We start from the raw sequence: 27,118 nt of genomic DNA, 5'->3' as shown, positions 1-27,118 counted from the left end.
TGGAAATATTTCTCAGACGCTCAGGCTTTGCCCCACATAACCGAAGGGCACGGCTGCGACGGCAGAAGCAGATTTCACCACCGACAGAGGGGGCAGAATGGGGAGAAGCTCCACGACACTCGCGCCAAGCGCATACAATCACATGCTTGTCTTTGGCTCCCATTAATCCACCCTTCTGCTGCCCTAACAGGTTGTGTTGTAAAGGGACAAATAATCCCTCTTCACTGAGGAAGGTGGAAGTTGTGTACTTTTGCTCTTCTTCGTGGCAATTGTGCTGCGCCAAGTTCTGTGGGGCATTTTGTTCTCTGAGCTATTTAACATCGACATGAAACTGCTGGGAGGGGCCGTTTCCTGTTGCCTCTTCCCCCGCACCACTTAATTTATCAGTTCAGGTGTCATAGAATGTGGGGGTACAGAAGAGTGGGGTGCAGCGGGTTGGAATGAAACAGAATGGAGTGCAGATCTAGATCAAGGGAAGTAATCATGCCACTGTATTCTGCTCTGGTCAGACCTCACCTGGAGTACTGTGTCCAGTTCTGGGCACCACAGTTCAAGAAGGACACTGACAAACTGGAACGTGCCCAGAGGAGGGCAACCAAAATGGTCAAAGGCCTGGAAACGATGCCTTATGAGGAATGGCTAAGGGAGCTGGGCATGTTTAGCCTGGAGAAGAGGAGGTTAAGGGGTGATATGATAGCCATGTTCAAATATATAAAAGGATGTCATATAGAGGAGGGAGAAAGGTTGTTTTCTGCTGCTCCAGAGAAGCTGACACGGAGCAATGGATCCAAACTACAAGAAAGAAGATTCCACCTAAACATTAGGAAGAACTTCCTGACATAAGAGCTGTTCGACAGTGGAATTTGCTGCCAAGGAGTGTGGTGGAGTCTCCTTCTTTGGAGGTCTTTAAGCAGAGGCTTGACAACCATATGTCAGGAGTGCTCTGATGGTGTTTCCTGCTTGGCAGGGGGTTGGACTCGATGGCCCTTGTGGTCTCTTCCAACTCTATGATTCTATGATTCTTGTGGGTGGGAGGCTTTGCTCGGTCGAAAGGAAACGAGATGCGAATACTGAAGCTGGTAGATGAGTGTTGCTGCTTTGGTCTGTGAAATATTTCGGAGAAGCAACACTCTGTTTAGTCTAGCATCCCCAACCTTCGGCCCTCCAGATGTTTTGGACTACAATTCCCATCATCCCTGACTGCTGGTCCTATTAGCTAGGGACCATGGGAGTTGTAGGCCAAAGCATCTGGAGGGTTGGGGGTGCCTGGTTTAGGTAAAGGTCTTACTAAAATTTAGGACTCTCTAATCTGTGTCCAACACACTAAGCACTGGGTTAAGCTATCGCTCCTCAAAGGAAGAGTTCCCAAAGCACAGTTGCTTAGCCACAGCTGCACAGCAGGCTGCCAAAAAGGCCGGGTACAAACGGTAGTGAAAAATAATAATTCAAGAATAAATAAGCAGTTTTGAAACTTGGTGAGCATTACAGCTGTGTAGCACTCCAGAGAAGCGAGATTTCCCCAGCAGAAAGTGTGAAGGAGTGCTGTTACTTCCATTAACTCAGCAACAAACTTTTACCACAGTTATTACGTGGCGGACAGAGTTGTAAATTAATATTTCCCCCTCCCCGCTCCCGACAATCTGAATTCATTCATGGTGACTGTGCAGATGCCCTCTCTTATTTATTTGTGTGATCACAGTTTTTAAAACAGGATATAAGAGAATGTGGCATTCTTCCCGATTCGTTTGAAACAAAGCTTGACTTCTTGTGCAGAACCTGGGCTTTTCGCTAGCTTTACCTTCCTCTGGATTATTTAACTCTGGAAATTATTCCCCATATGGCATCATGATTCTGAAAATGCCCCTATTTGCCCTTTCCTTTTGTTACTAAATCAGTAGGTTGTCCTCTTAAGTTCTGCCATTTTTTTTTATTTTATTTTTTTGTATTTTAAGCGGAAGGAAACTTGCCTTGTAATAAGAGAAGTGCTAAGGTCGCTGTGGCCATTTGCAGCACATATTTGCAATCTAAACATATCAAGTTGAAACTGATCGTATCGGTCAGTGCCTAGAAATGGAGTAAAAAAAAATTTGGATTGCTTACGTAGTTAGTGGTTTGGCAGTACTACAAGGAAGCATGAGTGCAGGGTACACATGGTTGGGGACACAATCCATCAAGTACCGTTCTTGTGGCAAACCGCACACAGACACAGACACCCAGCATTCTTGTAAGAGGATCGGAGACCTGGTGGAATGGATATGTTGAATGCCAGAAGCATATGGCCAACCCAGTTTTGAAAAGCAACCAGGCATGTCAGCTGGGTGAAATTATCACGCTGGAAGCCTGTAAGAATTCTTGAACCTATGTTTTGACAGTGGAACAGTCTCCCTCGGGAAGTTGTGGACTCTCCTTCCTTGGAGGTTATTAAGCGGAGGTTGGATGGCCATCTTTCATGGATGCTTCAGCAGTGATTCCTGAAATGCAGGGGGTTGGACTAGATGACCAGTGGGTCCTTTCCAACTCTACGATTCTATGAAAGGGGGAGTGTTAAGTGGGGATGCAGTATTGAAATCACCCCATAGTTCTGTTGTTGTTTAGTCGTATAGTCGTGTCCGACTCTTCATGACCCCATGGACCAGAGCACACCAGGCACTCCTGTCTTCCACTGCCTCCCGCAGTTTGGTCAAACTCATGCTGGTAGCTTCGAGAACACTGTCCAACCATCTCGTTCTCTGTCGTCCCCTTCTCCTTGTGCCCTCCATCTTTCCCAGCATCAGGGTCTTTTCCAGGGAGTCTTCTCTTCTCATGAGGTGGCCAAAGTACTGGAGCCTCAGCTTCAGGATCTGCCATTCCAGTGAGCACCCAGGGCTGATTTCCTTCAGAATGGATAGGTTTGATCTTCTTGCTGTCCATGGGACTCTCAAGAGTCTCCTCCAGCACCATAATTCAAAAGCATCAATTCTTCGGCGATCAGCCTTCTTTATGGTCCAGCTCTCACTTCCATACATCACTACTGGGAAAATCATAGCTTTTACTATACGGACCTTTCTTTCCAAAAGGAAAGAATGGTGAGGAAACCAGCCAAGAGAGCCTCCTCTTTACATCAACAGGTCAGAACAGGTTGGCTGATACTTCCCAATTACTATAAAGGCCTCCAGATCAGCTAGAATTCCTCGTTGCTCAGGCTAGCAAGCAAGCTTAACCTGGAAGCTTTCAGGCTGTTTGTGGCTTCCTCCCCGTGTCTTTTTTCCATCCTAAACTCCACAAGAGCCACGTTTGACAAAGAGCGAGAGAGAAAAGCTTTGGGGTGCACATGCCATAAGTCTGCGGCAACTGCCTAGCTAGGTCAACAGATGCAGACTCCAAAATACAACAGAAAACTACATCTGTATTTTAATGCACAATTTCTCTCATAACAGCTATGCTAACTGAGCCACATTTACCCAAATGCCTTCCCTTGTAAGGTTTCTCTTTATGTTTGATTTTGTTTTTTGGTGGTTTTTTTTAAAAGAAGAGGTCTCATTTTAAAATGCCAATAGGTAGATTCTGGATGATCGAGGCTATTCATTTAAGGAGAATCGTTTCAAGAGTACACTCTGCTTTATGAGGCGAGCATGAGACCGAAATAGACAAGCAACTTTAATGTGGTGGAAAGAAGGGAGGGGGGAGAGAAGCAGCAGGGACAGCTGCAGAGAGAATAAACTAACTAGCATGAGAAATTAGCAATTTGGTGCTAGTGAAGTGCTAGCTTTCTGCATTTCAATTATGGCTTGGGCTAAAATGGCCAAAAAAAAAAAAAAACAGGTAATGGGGATGGCATGTTGAATTTATAGATTTCACTTACCTTGCCCAAACTAACAGGTCACATAATTTGTGTTGTCCCAAGAAGCACCTGATAAAAACATGTTAACAGTTCCTTCCATCTGCACCTCCCTCAATGAAATCAAATGTTGATGCAGCCTAGCAGCATTAAGAGCACAAAAACTGATGGAATACAGCAGTGGGGCAAGGCCCCACCCCACACTGAGAGGTCCAGGACACAGACAAATTAGATTAATTCATGGAGGAGAAGGCTGCCAGTCATAATGACAATGTTCTACCTCTACTGCTGGAGACAGTATGCCCTGAATACCAGTTTCTGGGAATTGCACATGGACAGAGAGAGAGAGATGTTACGCTCGGGTTGTGCTTGCGGACTTCCCATGGGCATCTGATTGGTCACCGTGAGTACAAGGTGGTGGACTAGATGGTCCACCAACTGGTCTGATCCAACTCTTCGTGTGTTAGAAAGACCCTTTCCTTTTGGTACTTTCCTGATACTTTGGGCTGTAGGCATAATCATCGACTACCCAATTCCAGTCAACCTGAGCAGGGAACTCTTGCGTTTAGGGCATGTCAGTTCCAGATCTCATTTTGCTCTCTGGCTCCAGCAACCCAAGATGGTGCCATAGAAGGGTAACTGGAGGAGGAATGAAGGGAGCAGGGATTGACATAGTGACCAATTTGTGCAGGGGTTTCATTGCAGACCCACATACAGGTCGGTGGGGCCCACATAAGGCCACCCTGCCTCATTCCCCCCCCTTTTAGTTAGGTTTTTGGGGCACTTCCAGGTTTGGCACAATGCCTCAAGCAGTTGTTGCCTATATTTCTTCTCTTCCCAGGCATTTTAACAGTCACTGTGCATGTGTATTGGGGGGAGGAGAGCAATCCTGATTTGTGTATGGACTCTTTCCAGATAGGCTGCTTTCCCCCCATACCTGCAGTGCTTTTGGCGAGTAGGACCTGCTTTCTGTATGCACAAAACTGAACGATCTGATAGCGGGGGGAAATATGTACTCACCTTAAAGCACTAGGCTGCAGTTTATATGCTGAGACTAACATATTTGGATTCATTTGGATAAGCCCATAATAATGCTTGGGGGAGCTTCATGTCATTTTTCAAAATTGATATGGAGAGGCTCACTGTAAGGCTGTCAATTTCTGTCCTTAAGAATAAGTTGACCTCATTAATTGCCTAATTATATCTTATTTACTTGGACCAGTATGTCAACCACCAATACCTTTCCACCCATAGATACAGGGGTGGGGGTAAAAGAGAGAGAAGTATAGAAATGGGCAAATGTATGAAGTCAAAACTGAACACTGGGAGAGCTATTAATAACAATACTGCTAATAATAATTTTATTTCTTATACCCCACCCATATGACTGGGTTGCCTAACCCACTCTGGGCAGCTACGAACAAAAATACAAAAAATAAAATAAAAGCAAACATTACAAGCTTGCCGAAACAGGGCTGCCTTCAGATGTCAACAAGGCTGCCTTCAGGTGTCTATATAGTTAACTAGAGCAACTAATGGAGTTTAAGGCAACAGTGCAACATGGGAGGAATTAAAAATATTGCTGCTATAAAAGCTAACAAATGTCTTACGTTTGAAATTACATGGGGAAACCCAATTGCCCTCTAAAGATTTACTGCACAACGTTTAGCAAAACAAAATACGGATTGCAAGGCTTTTTCGCCCTACTTTGCATAAAATCTCAGTAAAACCTTAGCTGTAGCATAAAGAGCGTTAGCCTCTTCCACTGTGACTTAAAAATTAAGTGCAAGAATATCATTCCTTGGAGAGAGAAAAACCTTCACTAGTATACTCAATGAGACTACTAATTATCAATATATAATGGAATCCTCCCACATTTTACCAAACCATCCCTTAGCCAATCTCTCTTATGTCATCCCAGACCCTTCGGGGATATAATAATCTTGGGGTGGGAGACCTTTTTCAGCCAGAGGGATAAATATGGCAACCCAGTTATCAAGGGGTACACCTGACTAGAGATCTAGGAAAATAGCAGTAGCAGAGATAAAAAAAAAATTCCTCCCCACTTGGCAGGATGTCGCAGACAACCAGCTTACAAAGTACTTATACACATATTGTGGTAAACTAGGTAAAGGACCCCTGACCATTAGGTCCAGTCGTGACCGACTCTGGGGTTGCGGCGCTCATCTCGCTTTATTGGCTAAGGGAGCTGGCGTATAGCTTCCAGGTCATGTGGCCAGCATGACTAAGCCGCTTCTGGCAAACCAGAGCAGCGCACGCAAACGCCGTTTACCTTCCCGCCGGAGCGATACCTATTTATCTACTTGCACTTTGATGTGCTTTCGAACTGCCAGGTTGGCAGGAGCAGGGACCGAGCAACGGGAGCTCACCCTGTCGCGGGGATTCGAACCGCCGACCTTCCAATTGGCAAGTTCTAGGTTCTGTGGTTTAACCCACAGTGCCACCTGCGTCCCTTGTGGTAAACTACCCCTTGATAAATGGTCATCTGTCCTCACCCGTCCTCTTCTATGGGGTGGGGGAAGGCTCTGGGTATTCAAATGGACTCCCCATTACCCCCTACTGACAGAAGAGGCAAGAAAGCTCTCCAGGGATGCTTGTGAGTTTGTGTGCATCAGTGCTTCCCAGGCTTTGGCAGCCTTTTCCCCCTTCGATCATAAATTCAAGGTATACCTATCACACACTATACATTGTTCCCTTGTAAATGATCTTGTATATCAGCCTCTTTTTGCCCTCTCTCCCTTCTGTGATAAGGATGGCCTGTAGCAATTATACAAAAGAATAAAGTGCACTAGGACATGCTTCTTATTTTACCAATCATGGTACTGATATTTTCTCTTTCAAAGCCTATTTTGTGCCCTTAAGGATATCTCCCAGAACCACACCATAAGACCCCACCCAACACATTTCGAGAGACGGCTGTTCCTTATTTCTGCTCCTTAATGAGATCTCTATGTATTCACATCCTTTGTTTGTTTTTCAGGGGTTATTCCCTTCTTTACATCAGTTAGCCATCATTGCGTCTCAGCCAGGTTAAGAAGGCAGGCAACTGATTACTTAAGCACATTATACATTACAGTAGAAGCAAATAAATAACTTTCTGAGGTCATTAATTTGACCTCTTCCATTTGAAGGACTACCTACAGCTTTCACTACCGACAGTAAATTTATCCACACACATACACACTTCTTATTCTGGTAAGCGTTATGATTATTGAGCCAATATGCAGTTATTCTGTAGCACAGGGAACTGTTAGACACGCTCTGTCAAGAATTTTGTGTGTTATGTTATATGCAATTTCAGCTTTAACTTGCAATTCATCTGAATTTTAGCTGAATTCATCAGGTTTTAGACTGTTCTTAAACTATACAAGTCTTAGGACAGAAATACACATGATTTTGTGATTCTTCTTACAGCCTTTAGTTTTACAAATATTAAACCACTGAGGTATAAGTTTGGTGGGAGAGGCTTATGCAAAGAAAATGGACTTTTAACATTTTCCAGCCCCCAAATCAGTCATCCCAAGTTGCTTTCACTTTTGCAAGAGAAACAATTCAGGTAACAATTCATAGGTTTCAGCAGATCGGGGTAAAAAAAATATTGGGGAGTGATCTGGCAGAGGGCAGTCCTTCCCTGATGTTGTTTTCCCCTTTGAAATTGCACATTGTTGTAACTAAAAAATAAAAATCACCAACTACAAACATCCAACAAAGCTACAAGGATTGCAGCATGAGTAGAAGAACATGCTAAAGTGATAAAACATCTGTTTAAAATACCTTCACGGTGCAAAACCCCACAAAATTCACTCCTCAAAACGCCAACACACTAAACAGGAAAAGTAACCTGCCATGTATCACCTGCTTGCCATTTTGACTCATCATGGCACCTTTGCACAACAGGAGTTCCCACAACAAAGCCCCCTAGGACCAAATCTTTCATCACCTGTGAAATTCACGAAGGCAAGGCGCAACCAAGGCTAAGCATATTTACATCCCCTTCATTCTAATAGGACAAATTTAAGCATGAAAAGTGCTCCTGCAGGAAAAGACCCTCAGTTGGGCTTGAGAGACAGCTTGTGGGATCAGGGGACAAAATTTGACGCACAAAAGGCTGGTTTTCCAAGACTTTACATTAGATCTCTCGTGTGACCCATAACTTGTCTTCTCCCTCTATGGTTTAGGGTGGTGGTGGTGTTGTTTTTAAAAAAGCACTAAGATAATGACACTATCAATACAACTTATAATAAGATGGAGGCCTCACTAGCAGACTTTTGCATCCTCTTCCTTGTGGATCCAATGAGGTCAAAGTTATAAAGAGAGGTCATCTAGGGCAAAATGTAAACCCAGTAAAACATACCCAAGGTGCCTCATCACTCTGTATATTTATTGATCATTTGTCATTCTGTCTTCAAAGCAGTTAACCCCAGCAGAATTCTGTGTTTCCTTGTATCACCTCCTGCCAAGGGCAAGGTCTATGGCTCTTTAGCACAGATTAATAAATCTTCATCCACAACTGAAAGTGTGGTGATGAGTCTTCTCTGTGTTTGATACAGTCTTGGAAGGCTACTAGTTTGACATTTCAGTCAACGCAATGATAACTGCTTAAATAACAGTTCTCTAATGGGTTTCATTTCCACTTGAATCCAATGAAAACGCCATTTGATCGCTAAGTTGTCATCTTCTATAATGCTTCTGTAATAAGCAAGAGCAATATGATCGCCGGTTATTATAATAAGAAGTTTCTAGGTTAAATGAAACAGAGAGAGAAATGGGCAAAGGAGCCATTCTTTTTACTAGCTCCCAGTGACTACTCATCCAAATAATTGACTGCAATGAGCTCAGATGCGGACAAAGGATGCAATCCATCCAGTGAGCCGGTGGTCTTTCCCCCTCGCCCCCTCACCACTTATGGGTTCAAGTTCTTTCTACCTCCATCTCCTTGTTCATGACCCTGAAGGCACCTCTCCTGTATGATGATAGAGCACCCCATCAAAATGAAATATGAATCTCAGAGGCTGGTGCATACAGAAGGGAGAAAGAAGATGGTGGTCATCAATACACACACACACACACACACACACACACACACACACACAGCTCAACATCCAAAAAGAAGTCGGGAGAGGACAAAGTTCCTTTGTATGCTAGATGGCAGGCTCTGCACCTGAAACTTGGCCACAAGAAGAGCAGAAGGAAGCAAGGCAGTTGCCTCATGTCGTCGGTCGGTAGCCAGTATGTGAATTTCTTCTACATAAAGGCCTATAAGGAGAGAATGCTTGGTATAAAACAACTTTTGTTGACACAGCAGCACCACGTTCAAACATGCCCAAGTCTGCCAAAAGTGGATGCAACCCTGCCAAGTTAATGAGTGACATCATCAATCATGATGTTCAGTAGAAGATCCCTGCCAAAACAAAAAACACAGCTGCGTCCTTAAGAAAAGTACACTGCCGATGTTTATCGCATGCGAACCTACTAGGTCCTGAAACCCAAATCCAGCAGTTTGAAAAAAGATGGCAAGGATAAATAATTGCATCATGTTTATAATTATGATTAATTATTAACTCAAATTTCTACTCCATGTCCCAAAAACACTTTCATAATAGCTTGTAAAGCATAAGACGCAGTACAATATACATGAAATGCCATCAGAGCAACACTTAAAAATAAATCCAAATATATAACAAAGTCATAAAACCACTCTGAATTCAATTTCCTACTTCAGGCATTTTTTTAAAAGGGAAAAAGTTCTCATAAGAGGTCTGTTCTCATAAACAGCTTTTTTTACTAGTTTCCTGGAAGACGACACTGAAATAGTCAGGGGGCAAGCCTTAATGTGATTTCTGAAGGCTGGGTGGCATTACCAAGACGATCCTAGCCCCTCTTGCTAACAGATGACATCATCGTCATAATTACTACTACTACTACTACTACTACTATCATTGATTTATTGCTGGTATTTGTAAGCTGCACTGGGGTTTTTTGGGGGGAGTGAAAAGCAAGATAAAAATGCTTTAAATAAACATACCCCACCATTACTCCAAGGAGCTCAAGTCCTCACAACAACCCTGTGAGGAAGGTTAGACTTAGGAGTAATGACTGGCCCAAAGTCACCCAGTGAGCTTCAAGGCAGAGTGGGAATCTGAAACCTGGTCTCCTAGGTCCTAATGCTCAGTACCCAACGGATGAGCAACATACCTGAATAAGAAGAGGAGCACTATAGCCTCTTAGGCCAGACCTAAACACAGTGGCGTAGCGTGGGGGGTGCCAAGGGTGCCGGCCGCACCGGGCGCAACATCTGGGGGGGCGCGAGTCCAGAGGGAAGGGACAAGTTCCTTCCTCCGCTGGGCTCCCCGCAGCCACCGCCAGCCTTGCGCCCTAGCGCGCGCGCGCCCCCCGCCGCCGCTGCGGCTGCGCTCCACTCACTGCTCGCAGGAGGAGCAGCCGCTGCAGCAGCGCCGACGCCGCCACCGACGCCTGGCCGGCACGGGCAGCCTCCGCACCCCGATGCGCCGCCGGGCCTCGCCGCGCCCTGCACTCCCCAAAAACCTCCGAGAGGAAGCCGGTGGGCGGGCGAGGCCCGGCTAAGCCTCTCGCCAGCGGGTTAAGGGGCTTTCGGTTTTAAAAGGATTAGCTTGGGAAGGGGCGGGGGGGGCTGCTCGCCGGCAAGTGCCTGCTCCGCGTTTCCAAAGGCGCTCGCCATCCGAGGGACACGGAGCGCTTGCAAGGAACGGGCTCCGTGGAGCAGGTTAGGAAGAGATCCCTTCCCTGGCAGGCCGCCGGCTTCGCCAGCTGTTTCCCATTCACGATCAGGAGGAACTTCAGGCTGCTTTCAGCTTTGGTAGAGGGAATCTAAGCAAGGGGATGGAGCCGGTGCCCTGAGGAAAGGCGGCAGCATTGGGTTTGTTTTTAGTTTAGAGAAAAGGCAAGCAAGAGGCGACAGGAGAGAAGCCTGCAAAACTAAGGCATGGCAAGGAGAGAGTGGACAGAGAGGAAAGTTTTTATCCCTCTCTCTGTACAATATAACTCGTGGGCATCCAGTGAAGCTGAACGTTGGAACAGTGGCGTAGCGTGGGGGGTGCCAAGGGTGCCGGCCACACCGGGTGCAACATGGGGGGCGCACACTCACACTCGGGTGCTAAAATCCACGGGTTAGGGGGCGCAAATTACTTGCCTTGCCCCGGGTGCTGACAACCCACGCTACGCCACTGCCTAAACAGGATCCTGACATTCTGGCCAGGTGCTGTTCCTGAGCAGTCTTCAAAGATGCCCACACAGACGGTGCATGACAGCAATCTAACCCAGAAGTAAAGAAGGGACAAAAGTCGGAGGCAAAGTCTTCATGGTAGGAACAAAGGAAGTTACCATCTATTGAATCAGTCTGTTGGTCAACCAGGCTCTGGATCACCTACAATGATCAGCAGCATCTCCCCAGGTCCTTCTCAGTCCTACTGGGAGAGATTGGGGATTTTTGCATGCACAACAGGGGCTCTACCACTGAGCTACTGCACCTCTTCTAGCGGAGGTTGCAAATGGATAAGGGCAGCTGTTACCTGCCTATTAAACAGCAGTTCTAGGTCAAGAACCCAAAAGTTAAGAACTTTCCATTCTAAGGGCAGTGAGATCTCATATAGAACAAGTGACCCACTGACTCCCGACTCCACAAGCTTTTTAAATTTATTAGACTGGCAGCATAACTTCTACTCTTCCAGTTTCAATGAACATCTGAAGTCACCTTTGAGTTCGTACAGGTTGCAAATTTTTGCCTTGCAATCAGTCTCAACCAAATCCTAGAAACCCCAAAGCACTGGGCATGTTTTCATTAGCATATGCTGCTAACTCAAATGAAAGATTTATTCAGTCAAAAGAGCAGGTCTTGCTGTGTGGCACTTGAGCCTATCACCATTCAAAAGAGCATACGTTTTTATGTGCAGTCAACAGATTGTTAAGCAACAAAATTATTCTCTTCTGCCGGTGTTTGGGTCAAAATTATATAAATTGGAGACAATCCATAGCAAAGAATTCAGATACTGGAAATTGTATATGGAGCACCGGGGGGGGGGGAGGGGGCTGAAGGGGAGGCTCCAACTTTATCAAGCCGGCTGCAGCGAGATTTTCACATCTCATTAACAGCATAATGAAGGCTCAATCACAGATACAATAGTCTATAAAGACTGCCAGATTTATGAGCTGTACACAGAAGGTTCGACTTGAAGGGTTTGCTCTGACCGAGATTTATCATCGCCCACTTAAAGAGACCTTTTCAGCATGATACGGTACATGGAATATACATTAAGAGCAGACTGCAAAAGCAATTTGCACATTTCCAGGGGCTTTCATTAGGGCAACTACATGCCTAAGAGGCCACATATTAAAGAATTTTGACAAGTGGTACTAAGAAGTATAAAATGAAATCCATGCATCAATAAGAGTGAAGAAGGGAGTAGTGGGGATCAGGGACATTGCTGGAAAGAAGCACGATTTACCTCGAAGCAAACAGCAAAACGAAAGCAAGCAGTTTTTAAGCAAACAACTGCACATGTTCCAGTAAACAGATGGAAGCACAATAATGATCTGAGCCTTCTTACCATGTTCCTTAGAGAAAACATAGTGCATGAGACAAAAATGACTGCACACTGCTACTACCATTTACCATTTATTTGGCATTGCTTGAGATCTAAATGTTGTGGATTCCTGAAGGTCACGAAGTGAATCTGAGGTGAGGATTAAAGGCAGGTGTAAAAAGCTGGCGGAAGCTTGCAATAATGCAAAGTGAGTAAGACACAGCAGTGGAATGGATGGTCAGAGGAACAGAAAAACAACAGATACTGTATTGGCTCTGAAAACCGAACCGAGAAGCAGCTTTGTAATCACATTCCATTCTTCATTTAGCAAGAAGGACTTTCTGTATCTGAAGGCTGCTACTGTACCAATATAGTTGGTCAAATTACAGACATTGTCCAGCATCCTGTTTTCCACAGTGACCAACCACATGCTTCCAGGAAGCCTATAGAAGATATTTTGAAGCAAGGTTTGATCCTTGTGAAACAGAACGTTTCTCCCCTCTCCTCCCACCTTAAATATATTCTGGGGTTTCTCCCAACCCTCTGGGGCAGCACAGAGCACACATGGGGGAAGAAGAGGAGGGAAATCTCATTGCACTAGGGCTAATCGTTGCACCAGTGCAACTATTTAGTTGAATATCACCCAATAGTATCTTGGTGCCACTATACAAGGCTGGGTGAGCCTCTGTATAAGTGAGCCTCTGTATAATGCAGAATTTGTCAACCTTTGATCCTCAGACCCAGATGCTGTTAGACTCGAATTCTCATCAGCCTCAGCCAGCTTAGCCAGTGCTTAGGAATGACGGAAGTTGTAGGCCAACAACATCTAGGGGCTCAAGGTTGAAGAAGGCTGGCATAATGACTTGTTGATAATCCCTGGGAGAGGATGATTAAAACCGGGGTAAATTTAATGACATGTAGAACACATCACACAGGGACACGGGTGGCGCTGTGGGTAAAACCTCAGTGCCTAGGGCTTGCCGATCGCATGGTCGGCGGTTCGAATCCCCGCGGCGGGGTGAGCTCCCGTCTTTCGGTCCCAGCTCCTGCCCACCTAGCAGTTCGAAAGCACTCTTAAGTGCAAGTAGATAAATAGGTACCGCTTTATAGCGGGAAGATAAACGGCGTTTCCGTGTGCTGCGCTGGTGCTGGCTTGCCAGAGCAGCTTCGTCACGCTGGCCACGTGACCCGGAAGTGTCTCCGGACAGCCCTGGCCCCCGGCCTCTTAAGTGAGATGGGCGCACAACCCTAGAGTCGGACATGACTGGCCCGTACGGGCAGGGGTACCTTTACCTTTAGAACACATCACATGAGCAGAAACTGATTCCCAGACAATATGAGATCCTAAAAACATTCCAAGAGCATTCACACCAATAGCCACGAGTCTTTAGAGTACAAAACAATATATATGAAAGTCAAGGCAAAACACAAAAAATATTAAGGAAAATACAAGGCAAATCTCTTCAGTCTAGAGGTTTAAAAATTCACAGGGAAGGAAGGGAAATGAATGGTTTACGTATTAGCATATGTTGTCCATATAATATTCATTATACGGACAACGTATGTCAGTATGTAAGCCATTAGTTCCAAATATACTTCCAAGAAAAGTTAAAACATAATACTGGCAGTAAAATTGCACAATGAAAAGATAGCCCATGGCATGATCACCTTATTACCAAACTAATTAAGGCACAGCATCACCTAAATGTGCTTTTCTCCACGTGTCACCTAAGAGTTCTCTCACTCTGTTTTGAAGCTCTCAGCCCCTATGGCCACTGGGCTGATGCAGCAAACACTGACAAAAGCCCGCCACCAATCCCCATCACAGAGTAGCAAGCTCCAATTTGGTACAAAAGTGAAACAAGCAGAGCCTCTTGTGCTTCGCAACTCAGTTCATATGTCTAACTTTGGTTGTACTTACTGTGGTCTCGATCCTTAGTCAATATGCATTCTTTTATAGATTCTGTTATTCCAAGACTGGCGGCTGTAGGGAGAGGGCCAAGCAGGGATTCCAGGGCAGGTGGCCTCAGAGGAGACTCTTTTTCCTTTGACCTGTCTTTATCCAGAAGTTCACTGTAAAAGTCCTTGTTTAAATGATTCGCAGCTGCTTCCAGTTCTTCGTCTTCTCCCTCCTCTTCTCCAAATATACTCGAGGCATTGTCTTCCATGCAGTCTTTAAAGGGAGAGGATCAAATAATTTCATCAAAAATGTGAAAACAGATGTGTGCTATATGCTGCTGGCAGGCTTCTTTAGACTCCTAAGAATCTCTCACAATCACTATTTCTTTCTAGCGTGAGTTCATTACTCGTCCTTGTCAAAAAAACAAACATCAGAGCCACACTCCCCTCCGCTCAGTGAATGCATATTGAAGGTGTGAACAGAGCTGGAAACATGTGGCGGCTGGTGCAGAGGCTGCTTTGTGAGCAAAACCAATGCCATTGTGAATTCATTCAATATGTTGCAGTTTTAACTGTGGCGTTTCAGTAACGAAGCAACATTGTAAAGGGGGGAATTGCTAAAATTTTCTTGAAGCCACCAAAACGAGAGGAAGCATCTGCCCAGCACCCCTCCAATATTCCTAGGTCCAGCTCCAGCTATGAGCACCCGCCCAGCAAGAGACTTTGCTGAGAGCACCAGAGGATCAGTTCCCCAATGAGTGGCTGACAAGCCTGCTCATAGTGCTTCAAAGTTGGGCTACTGGCACAAGAGAGGTTGCCTTCATAGCTTCCAGCCTTCAGAAATCCCACTCCTTAAGAGTTGGAAGACCACAATCTCTTGATTAAAAGCTCCCTCATAGAGGTGCCAATGTAACCAATGAAATGATCTGAACAAGGAAATGTAAAGATAGAGGTGCATTATTCCGCAGTCTTCAATTTTGTTTTATTTTTAAATCAATGAGTCCAACACAGATGGGCATCATCATATATTTTACTACTTTCCTGTATGTCCATGTTTAATGCATTTCTGGTGACTGGGAGCTCGCAAAAGGTTGGGAAGGGAAATGAAGCTATTTATATCCCATATGTACTTACAAAGTTCTGCAGTTGAGTAGACATATCATCTGGGAAGACATTCACCAATACCAATGCCTGCTCTCTTCTTTTCCCTGGAAGCTATTTGATTTCTCTACCAATAATTTTTAAAAGTCAATACAAAACTCTCAATTCATCTAGTTAGGGCTAACAACACTGAAAGAGGTATCACAAATTCCCCAACTCTGTTAGAAAATCCAACTCTTCCTGTGTCATTCCTAGCTTACAAATGAAATACTTCCTTTTTCTCTATATTCCAAATTGATGCACTTATATACCCAAATTCAAAACTACGGTAAAATCATTCTCACATTTAACATACTCCTGATTAAGGGATTTTAAACAGACTTACCGTCTTTACTGAAATTTGCATAAACTCCTTTTGCTTTTGGTCTGCTATTTTCTAACTCAATCTCTATTTCATCTTGGTAGCTTGAGATTTCACCTGCGGTACATACAAATAATTGTCACCAGTGCACAAACACAATGTGGCAGAAATAAGACAATTGAATGAAATGTAGCCCCTACCTTCTAACTCTTCAAGCTTTTTAGACAGCTCCTTCTCAAGCTGGAGAAAGGAGAGAGGAAGACAAATGAACAACAGAACCAAACTGTACGTTAGGAAGATTTACAAGCACCAATAACTATATCCTGTAAAAGATATATTCTGCAGCAGGCCTGACAACGTTCAAAATCAACAGTTGTGCATGAGCTAAACAGGTATGGATTGCATCTAGAGTTTACAATGCACAAGAGAGCCCTATGATCTAGGACACAACAAAAGAAAAGGACTGGAAACTAGATTTAAAATACTGCTTGAAACTCTCCACTAGATTCATGCCTCAATCCAATAATCAAAGAAAAACTCACAAAAGGTATTTTTTACATTCCCTGGTTTACTTTATTCGCTCTGAAGCTTGCAACCAAAAGCAAATGCAACAAAACCCCACTGGGCATTACAAAGTTTGGCAGTATACCTGACATTCATAAATGCTGGGGTGCTAGGTTTCTCAAAATAAGCCCTTTGACAGGGGGGGGGAGCTGAAATCCAGAATTAAGTACACAGATTTGATGACAGGATAGGTGGACATTCTGAATTCACAGCAGGGTAAAATGGGCTCATAATGAATCTAGAAAGCAATTTAGGAGACAGAGAAAGTTAGTTGCCCAAGGTCATCCACCCATTTTCATGGCTGAGTGAGGATTTGAATCTGGCCACTTCACTGTCTCGTTGATGATTTGCACGTAATTTTCAAAAGGTTCAAGCCATAATCTTTAGGTACAGAAACAGATGAACCAGCTCTTAAAAATTATAGGGGGCTCCATCTCTAAGCGGCAAAGAACATGCCTTACATGCAGATTCTCTAATACAGTCATATCTCGGGTTCAGGTTGCCTTTTCTCGGGTTACGGACCGCCAAAACCCAGAAGTACTGGAACGGTTTACTTCCGGGTTCCACCGATCGCGCATGTGCAGAAGCGCTAAATCACGCTTTGCGCATGCACAGAAGCGCCGAATCGCAACCCGCATGTGTGCAGACGTGCCACTGCGGGTTGCGGATGCTGCAGGTTGCAAATGTGCATCCCACACGGATCACATTTAGAATAGAATAGAATAGATTCTTTATTGTCATTACACAAGTGCAACATTGCACAAAGTGCAACGAAATTGGATGCCATCCCTTAAAACAACAAAAGCGAAACAACAACAACAACCAAACAAACCACATTCCAGCCACACCCACACCACACCCATCAAACTCCCAGGTCACACTATCGAGTTACAGCATTCAAAAAGGCCACAGCTCTTGGATAGAAACTGTTTTTCAGTCTATTTGTCTTTGACTTGATGTTTCTATATCTCCTGCCAGAAGGCAGTAGTGCAAACAGACCGTGTCCCGGGTGAGATGAATCCTACAGGATGTTATTTGCTTTCCTAAGACAACGGGAACCGTACAGTTCTTCCAAAGATGGGAGAGGATGACCAATAATCCTTTGGGCTGTGGTTATGACCTTCTGGAGCACCTTCCTCTCCCTAGCTGTACAACTGGAGAACCAAGCACAAATACAGTATGTAAGAATGCTCTCTATGGAGCCTCGGTAGAAGGACACCAGCAGTCTCTCACTCAGATTGTTCTTCTTTAAAAGTCTGAGGAAATAAATTCTCTGCTGGGCCTTCTTCACCAGAGCGTTCTTCACAACCCAAACGTCAACTGTACATCATTCACTTTACAGTGGTACCTCGGGTTACAGACGTTTCAGGTTACAGACATTTCAGGTTACAGACACTTCAGGCTACAGACTCCACTAACCCAGAAATAATGCCTCGGGTTAAGAAGTTTGCTTCAGGATGAGAACAGAAATTGCACGGCTGTGGCAGCGGGAGGCCCCATTAGCTAAAGTGGTACCTCAGGTTAAGAACAGTTTCAGGTTAAGAACGGACCTCCGGAACGAATTAAGTTCTTAACCCGAGGTACCACTGTATTTGTAATAATGACCCATGATTAAACAAATGAGTTTTTCACTTATACCCAAATGCTGAAAGGGACCTAGACAGTTTGGTGGGCCATATCTGCCATATCCACTTCATATGGCCACCTACACACATTGGCTCAATGGTGAGGCACATACGTTGCATGCAGAAGATCCCAGGTTCAGTTCCTACCATGTTCAATGAAGCTGATGATGTAGCAGGAGATGGGCAAGTCCTCAGTCTAAGACCTTAGAGAGCTGCTGCCAGTGAAAGCATACAACATTGGGCTAGATGGACAAATACTCTGACCTAGTTCAAGGCAACTTCTGACAAGTTGTAGATTGGTTACAACTGCCCAGGAAAGTGGTCTGTCTGGTGCTTCCTAAGCACCAGATAATTAAAATAAACATCATCATCAAAAATAAGAGAGTGCAGAGAGTACTCATTTTGCACAGTAAAGGCATAATGGCTCTCATGTACCAACAGGGAAATTGCAATGGATTAGCCCTGCATTTTACTGTCTGTGGCTGCCATAAATGTCACAGGGAGAGGGACACCAACTACATTTATAGCCATCACAAACTGGCTATTTCTCAAAAGACCACATTCAATGCATGGCATTTATAGGGCTTTATATTTAATGGGATACTCAATTTTGTCTCTACAATCTGAGTATGCAGATTTTCCCACTGCTGACTCAAGTGTGCACACAGACATGCACAAGGAGCCTGATTGCTATTGAATAGGAAACTTCTCTCCTCATAAACAAGAACCTCTCTTGCCTGGACTGAGCAGTGTTAAGGCAGTCGATTTCATTGGGTGACAACATCTAGTACTCTGAAAGTGAACAATCCCTCCCTGTCTAATTACCCCACACAATTTGGTAATTTTATAAACCTCTATTAACACCCCACCCCACTTAAATCCACTGTTTTCTCAACTAAAATCTGTAACATCCTTATTCATTCCTTGTAAGAAAGATGCTCTGGCCTGCTCATCATTTGAGTAGCTGTGTTCTGTATCTTCCTGTACCGGCAGTCAAAAGTTGTCTTCGCATGGTAAGCAAGCGGTTGTCCCAGGGTGGTGGGTGAAGCAACGACTGTACTTTCTCTCACTTCGTTTTATGCCGGCAGCGATTTTGTATTATGCCACAGCCTCATGGCAGCCACTTTGTGACTGGCACCCAGGGCAATCTTTCAAAATCTGAAATGTGTTACCTGGGACAAAAAGGTTAGCAACCCCTATTCTAAGCCACAGGGAACCGCCTTATAGGGTGCAGACTAGTTTAACACCCAGCCCAGCATTGTTTGCTCAGGCTGGCTGTTTGGGGTCTCACAAAGAGGTCTTTCCCATCACCTGCTGTCTGATCTTCATAAAAGGAATGCTGACAACTGAAACAGAGACCTTCTGTGTGTGCCTGTGCTCTACTATGGAGCTGTGGCCACTGCTTTATACACCTAGGTGGAAATATCTCTTCTGGCATCATGTTGCCACCCAGTTTGGGTAGATCCTTTGGTATCATTCCCAGCTACCTACTTGACAGAATGAGTCAGCATCCAAATGTGTAAGTACCTTCAAAATAATAATAATAATAATAATAATAATAATAATAATAATAATAATAATATATTTATACCCCACCCATCTGGCTGGGCTTCCCCAGCCACTCTGGGCAGCTTCCAACAGAATATTAAAATACAATAGTCCATCAAACATTAAAAGCTTCCCTAAACAGGGCTGCCTTCAGATGTCTTCTAAAAGTCTGGTAGTTGTTGTTCTCTTTGACATCTGGTGGGAGGGCGTTCCACAGGGCAGGTGCCACTACCGAGAAGGCCCTTTGCCTGGTTCCCTGTAACTTGGCTTCTCGCAGCGAGGGACCCGCCAGAAGGCCCTCGGCGCTGGACCTCAGTGTCCGGGCAGAACGATGGGGGTGGAGATGCTCCTACAGGTACAGTGGTACCTCTGGTTACATACTTAATTCATTCCAGAGGTCCGTTCTTAACCTGAAGCACCACTTTAGCTAATGGGGCCTCCCACTGCTGCCACACCGCCACCGCACGATTTCTGTTCTCATCCTGAAGCAAAGTTCTTAACCCGAGGTAGCATTTTTGGGTTAGCAGGAGTCTGTAACCTGAAGCGTATGTAACCCGAGGTACCACTGTATACTGGACCAAGGCCGTTTAGGGCTTTAAAGGTCAGCACCAACACTTTGAATTGTGCTCGGAAACGTACTGGGAGCCAATGTAGGTCTTTCAAGACGAGTGTTATGTGGTCTCACGGCCGCTTCCTGTCAACAGTCTAGCTGCCGCATTCTGGAAACTACATAGTTGTAGTTTCAAAAGGCAAAGTTAAGTTTCAGCAAAGATCTGGTGGGGATAAAAACTTTTTGAAAATGTCTCTAGAAAACCTTTTGGAAAAAGAGGATTTAAAGACAACACTGAGGAGGAGGAGGAGGAGGAGGAGGAGGAGGAGGAGGAGGAAGAGGAGGAAGAGGAGGAGGAAGTGGGTGGGTAGGTGGGTGTTTTCCCCCACAGTGATAATAATTTATATGCAAAATTAGTGATAGATATTTCAGGAGAATCAGCTCAGGAGCAGATTCTAGTGACACTCTGCATGTCTTGGCAAGCAACATTTGGAGCAATTCCAATGCAATTTAATCGTAATTAATAGCAGTGCTTATTTTAAAATGGACCAGTTGAAACACAGAATTCTATGTAACGTTGTATTCCTCCCCCAACCCTGGGCATCTCCATTGGGAGCAGAACTTGAAAGGGGTTTTTTTTGGTGGGGGGGGGATCCAATTAACAAGCAAATACCTTTCCAGCTGTGGCCTTGGTTAATTGGGGTGGAAGAATGAGAGTGGCATACAGAAGAGAAGGAATGTACAGGCAACAAAATAAGCTCAGCTGTATCGTGTGAAAGATTTTAAATCTTGTAAGTCAGAATAAATTTGTCGCTGCACTGGGTGGTGAGCTGATGGGGAGAACTTGGGCACAGCAGGTAACCTGCCAGGAATTATGTTGCAAGCAACTGTGACGGCTCTGCAAACGGAGCGAACGCTCGTGCCCAGCAGAATTTCCCAAGCAAAGGCGGGCACTGAACTCAAAACGCTGATGCAGGGCTGGCACAGATTCACTTCTTCAACTATCTTCTCTCTGAGCGTTCCCTGGCTACAGCTGAGTCCTCTCTCACCTCTGCCAGAAAGCTCCACAGCCAAAACCGTTCACCACTCCTTGTTGCTCAGATCACACACCTCCCTCCTTTCTCAATCCCTCCCACATCCAGTGCATCCTTTAAAAATCTCTGAGAACTTGACCCATCTTTCGGCTCTCACTTCCCCTTGCCTGTGACCTTCATTCATCAAACTTTGCTGCCCAAACACAAGACTGGGCAAGGCTTGCTCTCAAACGGCTCCACCCACTCACCCTTGCTGCCCCCTCTAGGCATAAGAACCTATGTGCTCTGATCAGTCAGCCCAGCAGCCCATCTGGTCCAGCAATGCGCTCTCACGGTGACCAACCAGATGCCTACAGGAAGCCCATGAGGAGGATGTAGGCCCTATGGCACTTTCCCACTTGTAATCCTCAGCAATATCAGAGCATACTGGCTTCAATGCAGGAGGTAACAGCCAGCGACAAGCAGTCATAAATAGCCTAGTCCTCTCTTGCAGAATGCCTACTCCACAATGCTATTTCATTCTTCCTTACAGCCCCTCCTCAAAAACCCCACTTTTTCTATGAAGCCAGTTGCATTTCCCTTTGCCAGCATTCCTCCCCCTTTTCCTTGCATCTTCCTTCTTTCTTTCTTTCGGCCTTTCTTTCTTTCTTTCTTTCTTTCTTTCAAAAAAGACTTCTAATTCCTTAGGGTGTGGATTTTTCTCATTTTCACATGTAAAGAAAGACACCCTACACATTGATGGTTCTAAATAAATAATAGGTAATATAATGAAGTCAAGAGCTGTTAGAAATTGAGCTATCAGTGCATGGGGGAAGGGTCTTTTTAAAATAATTTTATCACTATGAAAAGCGTATCACCACCACCCAGGTCATTTAGCAGCTTTCCAGAATGTGTGTTAGACTGTGTAATGAATGCCTCTTTGGCAGTTGTTGAAAGGGCTGTGTGTGTGTCCAGTAGCGGACTTGACTCATTTTTCTCTTGGCACACTTGGGCCTGTCAAATATTAGCCCTTCCCTGCCAAAGCCCACAGCTAATACAGATAAAATAAAAAAGTACTGAGTAGCTCAGCTGAGTCTGCCTTTTTGGACATACTGGTGGGTATGTTTCTGGGCCAAACTCAAAAAAATCCAAGGAAATAAAACATCCGAGGCTGTTTCCTAGGAATCTGAATTTTTCACTCTGGACTTGCGTGCCCAAATCCTCATCACCAGTTTCAGACATATGAAATGTACATCTGGCAGCATCAGTCACCAGGGTGAGAACTTGTTCAGAGGGTAACGGGCAGGCAGGGTGGCTTTCAGCAAGCATGAAATTCTCACCAGATAAATTGAGGTGAATGGGGGGGGGTTTAAATAATATCTGAAATGAAGCCATCCCCATGCACTTCAGTGGCCTCAACCTTGCAATTGGCAGGCATGTCCAAAGTCCGTTTCGAGGGCCTAATCCGGCTCCTGTGGCAGTTTATTTCCTGGGGTAAAATCCTAAAAAAATCTCAACTTCAATCCTTAAAAAAGTCAACAACTTTGGTTGGCCCTTTGGTCAGCCCTCACGGCCCTTCACTTCATCAAATCTGGCCCTCTTTGAAAAAAGTTTGGACACCAATGGAAGGTTAAGTAAAACCTCTTTCTGAGTGAGTAGCTCAGAGGACCAGCTGCTTGGAGGATTAGCCGCTGCTCTGTCATTTAAAAATGAGTGGTTGGGATAGTGCATTTGTTTGCAGGATGGTACCTTTCGAGTTTTGTATCAGCAACAAGTATGGTTCATGTAATATGAGGGTACCAGTGGAAACAGAAGACAAATTGTGCTACAAATGAATTGAAGGCTATACAAGCCAACATGGCATTGCCCAGAATAGATTCAACCTACAGTGTTTGTACTTAACAATAGATCAGTATTCTGGTAGGAGCAAAAGACAATATAGAATAACAAGCTGGGCCTGCAACAAAATGCCGCAGTGTAGAATGGTCCTGAGGGTCAGATTTAAGGTGCTGGTTTTGACCTTTAAGCCCTTCACGGCCTAGGACCCTCATACCTACAGGACCGCCTCTTCTGGTCCACAGAGGACCTTAAGGTCCATAAATAGCAACACCCTAGAGGTCCCGGGCCCTAAGGAAGTTAGGTTAGCCTCAACCAGAGCCAGGGCCTTCTCAACACTGGCTCCGGCCTGGTGGAATGCTCTGTCTCATGAGACCAGGGCCCTGCGGGATCTGATTTCTTTCCACAGGGCCTGTAAGACAGAGTTGTTCCACCTGGCCTTTGGCTTGGAATCAGTTTGATTCCCTCCCCCTCTTTCTTTTTCCTTTCTCCTCCTGTGAAGAGGCTGGATCCTAATGTTTTAATGTTGTATTTTAATCTTTTTTAAAACTGTATTTTAATCGTCTTGAAAGACCTACATTGGCTCCCAGTACGTTTCCGAGCACAATTCAAAGTGTTGGTGCTGACCTTTAAAGCCCTAAACGGCCTCGGTCCAGTATACCTGAAGGAGCGTCTCCACCCCCATCATTCTGCCCGGACGCTGAGGTCCAGCGCCGAGGGCCTTCTGGCGGTTCCCTCATTGCGAGAAGCAAAGCTACAGGGAACCAGGCAGAGGGCCTTCTCGGTAGTGGCGCCCGCCCTGTGGAACGCCCTTCCAGCAGATGTCAAAGCGATAAACAACTACCTGACATTCAGAAGACATCTTAAGGCAGCCCTGTTCAGGGAAGTTTTTAACGTGTGATATTTTACTGTATTTTTGGTTTCTATGGAAGTCGCCCAGAGTGGCTGGGGAGGCCCAGCCAGATGGGCGGGGTATAAATAAATTATTATTATTATTATTATTATTATTATTATTATTATTATTATTTATTGGTTGTTAGCCGCCGCCCTGAGCCTGGTCTTGGCTGGGGAGGGCGGGATATAAATAAAAAACTATTATTATTATTATTATTATTATTATTATTATTATTACTGCTCCAGTCAATCTTGTCTTCACCAATATTCAATCCATTTCCTCCCCACATCCAGCTTTCTGTCTCCCACCCTAACAGTCAGCATTCCATGTCCCCTGGGTACACCATCCTCACAGGTCTGTTCGGGGAAGTTCTCCCCTTACTTTTCTTTTTCTATTTTTTTTTATACTTTTGCAAGCCTTGGGGTTCTTTCGTGCCTGTCGATATCTACTCCCTCGTTTGCAAATGGTACCACTTTGGCTATAGAAGGACCATCACTCACCTCTGAAATTTGGAAATGGGGGGTGGGGTGACAATACAATACAATGTGGAAAACACCATTTATCACACCCACCCCACCCGTATTATCTCCTGTCATCCTACCCAAAAGAAGCAAGCATTAAAATCAACAATAGCACCATACCAACAAAAGATCAATGGCTGTACAAAAACCTCATAGAGTTCGTAGAATTAGCAAGTATGACAGCCAAAATAAGGGACTGGGATGAAAGGGAAACAAGGGGCAAGTGGGAATATCTTGGAGAATACTTAAAAAGAGATGATGTTTGCAAGTGGGAACAAATTTCTGAGCAGCAGCAATAGAAACTAAGGAAAAGATGGGAGTAAAGAATGGCGGAGAAACTAATTGAGATGCAGCAGAATGAAGGTTTAATGCAGCAGAATGCAGGTCTAGTCTAGAGGATTAGACTGGGAAATCTGAATGAAATGCTGTAAGATGAAAAAATGTAAAAAGATGCAGAAGGTATACTGTAAAATGTGTGAATAATAAATCAATAAATCAATAAAATCAACAATAGTTCAAGCTGATGCCAATCAATGAAATTTCACACGTATCAGTTGGCAATGCTTTGCTCTGCGCTGAAAGTAAAATCTGAAAGGGCTTAGGGCAGGGTCTTCTTTGTGCTGGTGCTTTGGAAAGTTCACACATTTAGATGAATGATGAAACAGATATTAAATATTTTTTTCTTTTTCATGACATATGGATGGGTCTAAGTAGATCCTAATTGTTTTTGAGAATTATTTTTACACATCAGGTTTCGATGACGTGTTGGAGCTGACCTCACTATTATATGATCTTGCTGGTATTATGTGCACTTTCATGTGGTTCTTTTTTCATCGCTCTGGGCTTCCAGATGGAGGAATAAAGCAGGATAGAATTCTATAGACACTGCCTTTCCAGCCACAAAAAGCAAGGAAGAACTCTGCGTACAAAAGCATTCACCTGCTGAATCTTTATCTTTCGTTGACCGGCTGTAAATGAAGGAGGGTCACATTCCTCTTCCAAATCAATTGTCATGAACTCATCTATTGTTAGCTGACTTGCAGGTGTGTCTTCAAACTCTGTAAGTCTAAAAACACACGGGAAAAGGTTAACACAGGATTTCTCTCCGTGAATTTCACAGCAGACCAACAGAAAAAGATGTAAAAGATGTTCCCCAATTCAAAACAAAACTAAGTAAAGAACTCAGCCAAAACAATTTCAAATAACCCGTCTTGAATGACCAACAAGCAAGGCCTATAATCTTTTTTCCAACATAAAATGCCCACTGAAATGCAATTCCAGAGGGATAGTCATATTAATCTGCTACAGCGAAAATAAGAAAGAACATTGTGGCACCTTTAGACTAACAATTAAATAGGGCAAGAGCTTTAATCAGATGTATGAAGTGCTATCATGAGTTGCAGGAACATATATGCCCATGGATAGCGGGGTTATAAACAGTGAAGCCAGAAGGAAATTCCTGCATTTAATTTCCTTTATAATCGACCTTTATAGATCTGTATAATTATCATTAACTTGACTAATTTATAAACTGCTGCACAGCCTGAAGCTATCAAAGCACTGTATATAACAAAATAAAAATGAGATAAACACAAAAAATGCAAGCTCTAAAAGCAACAAAACCATTTGTACAAATTCTTATAATTATTTTAAAAAGTTCTACAGATATACAATGAGCATTCCATAAATTACTGGGTTAGACCTCAAGAGAAAGCCTTCTTCCACAAAAATAGAAGACGCTACTACGTCATTAACAGTAGTCAAATTAAAATGCAGGAACAAGCTCTACGTTCACCTCAAAAAAAATGTAATAAATCAATATTGTTTAAGTATTCATGATAGCCCCCATATTGCAATCAAGTTTAAGTCATCCAGTCCTGCACTGACAGCAAGGCCTACAGAGTCAAAAGTAGAGGTCCTTTCCAAGCCTGTAACCTGAGATCCTTTAACTTGAGATATTTGGGAATGAATGTGCAATGTTATGTTACACATGCAAAGCTCGAGCAGTGACATTTTGGGTGTTGTGTTTTTCTTAGCACGCACACAAACACAAAAATGTGGGGGAAATTTATCCAATACTTTCAAATCAATAGAGTACAAGAAATGATTCCCAGCTCTGGCCTGGGAATAACCATGCTGCTTTTAGAAGCATTTCTCCCCCCTCTCCTCACTTCAAGTGTGATGAACACTACGTACTTAATAACACTTTGCATTCTTATAGCACATTTTAAGTGTTCAAAGCACTTCATATACTCTTGCAGTAATCTTGTGAGGCAGGCCAATATTATCAGCCCCATATTGCTGCTGGCAGGAAGCTGGAGCTGAAAGGACAATCACTTTGCAACCACTACTTGATGAGCTCCAGGCGAATGTGAAGCTTGAAGCAGGGACTTCCTGGCTTCTGCTCTTAGCACCTGCATTGCAAGCATGTCAATAGCAGTAAGTTGCTTCCTGCTTATTCAGTACATCTGAGGACTGGGGGGAAATAGCAACCGTACGCCACAAAATGTCAAAAGCTATGCCTAGTGGATGAACCATCCATCTCTCATGCCAGGAGGACCTATCCTGCAGGAATTCAAGTACCAACTGTTCTCCAAGAAGGCATTACATATCATCACAAGCTTCACCTTGAATCTTCAGGTGAGGTTTTTCAATGTAATCGGCCCCTTTTTCCACTTCCTGAAAAGTTACAGTCTTTACAAGTTACAGAACTGGCTATCCGAGATAATTCTGTACCTCTGGATTGGGACCAACCAAGAAAGAAAATGATCTGGGCTTGTTTTGGTAGTGGTAGTGGGGGAAGCTG

The 27,118-nt window shown here is 44.2% G+C and overlaps 1 protein-coding gene across 2 annotated transcripts in view; it reads right to left on the bottom strand.

The window, feature by feature from the left end:
- Window positions 1–27,118, bottom strand: part of BRF1 (BRF1 general transcription factor IIIB subunit) — a 199,194-nt gene that overhangs the window by 74,318 nt on the left and 97,758 nt on the right. For both annotated transcript variants that reach the window (XR_014529466.1, XM_083518401.1), the window contains exons 8-11: window positions 25,252–25,378; window positions 15,961–16,000; window positions 15,785–15,877; window positions 14,321–14,572 (exon numbers count right to left, since the gene is read on the bottom strand). Coding sequence is in view for 1 of the 2 variants with exons in the window: in XM_083518401.1 (XP_083374527.1) it covers window positions 14,321–14,572; window positions 15,785–15,877; window positions 15,961–16,000; window positions 25,252–25,378 (512 nt within the window). In the remaining variant the exon portion in view is untranslated. The remainder of the gene's footprint in view (window positions 1–14,320; window positions 14,573–15,784; window positions 15,878–15,960; window positions 16,001–25,251; window positions 25,379–27,118) is intronic.

This window comes from Podarcis liolepis (assembly GCF_965112155.1).
Source record: "Podarcis liolepis genome assembly, chromosome: 1".
Lineage (NCBI taxonomy): Eukaryota > Metazoa > Chordata > Lepidosauria > Squamata > Lacertidae > Podarcis > Podarcis liolepis.
The sequence above is the reverse complement of the archived record's forward strand: the minus strand, read 5'-3'. Positions and strand labels throughout refer to the sequence as shown.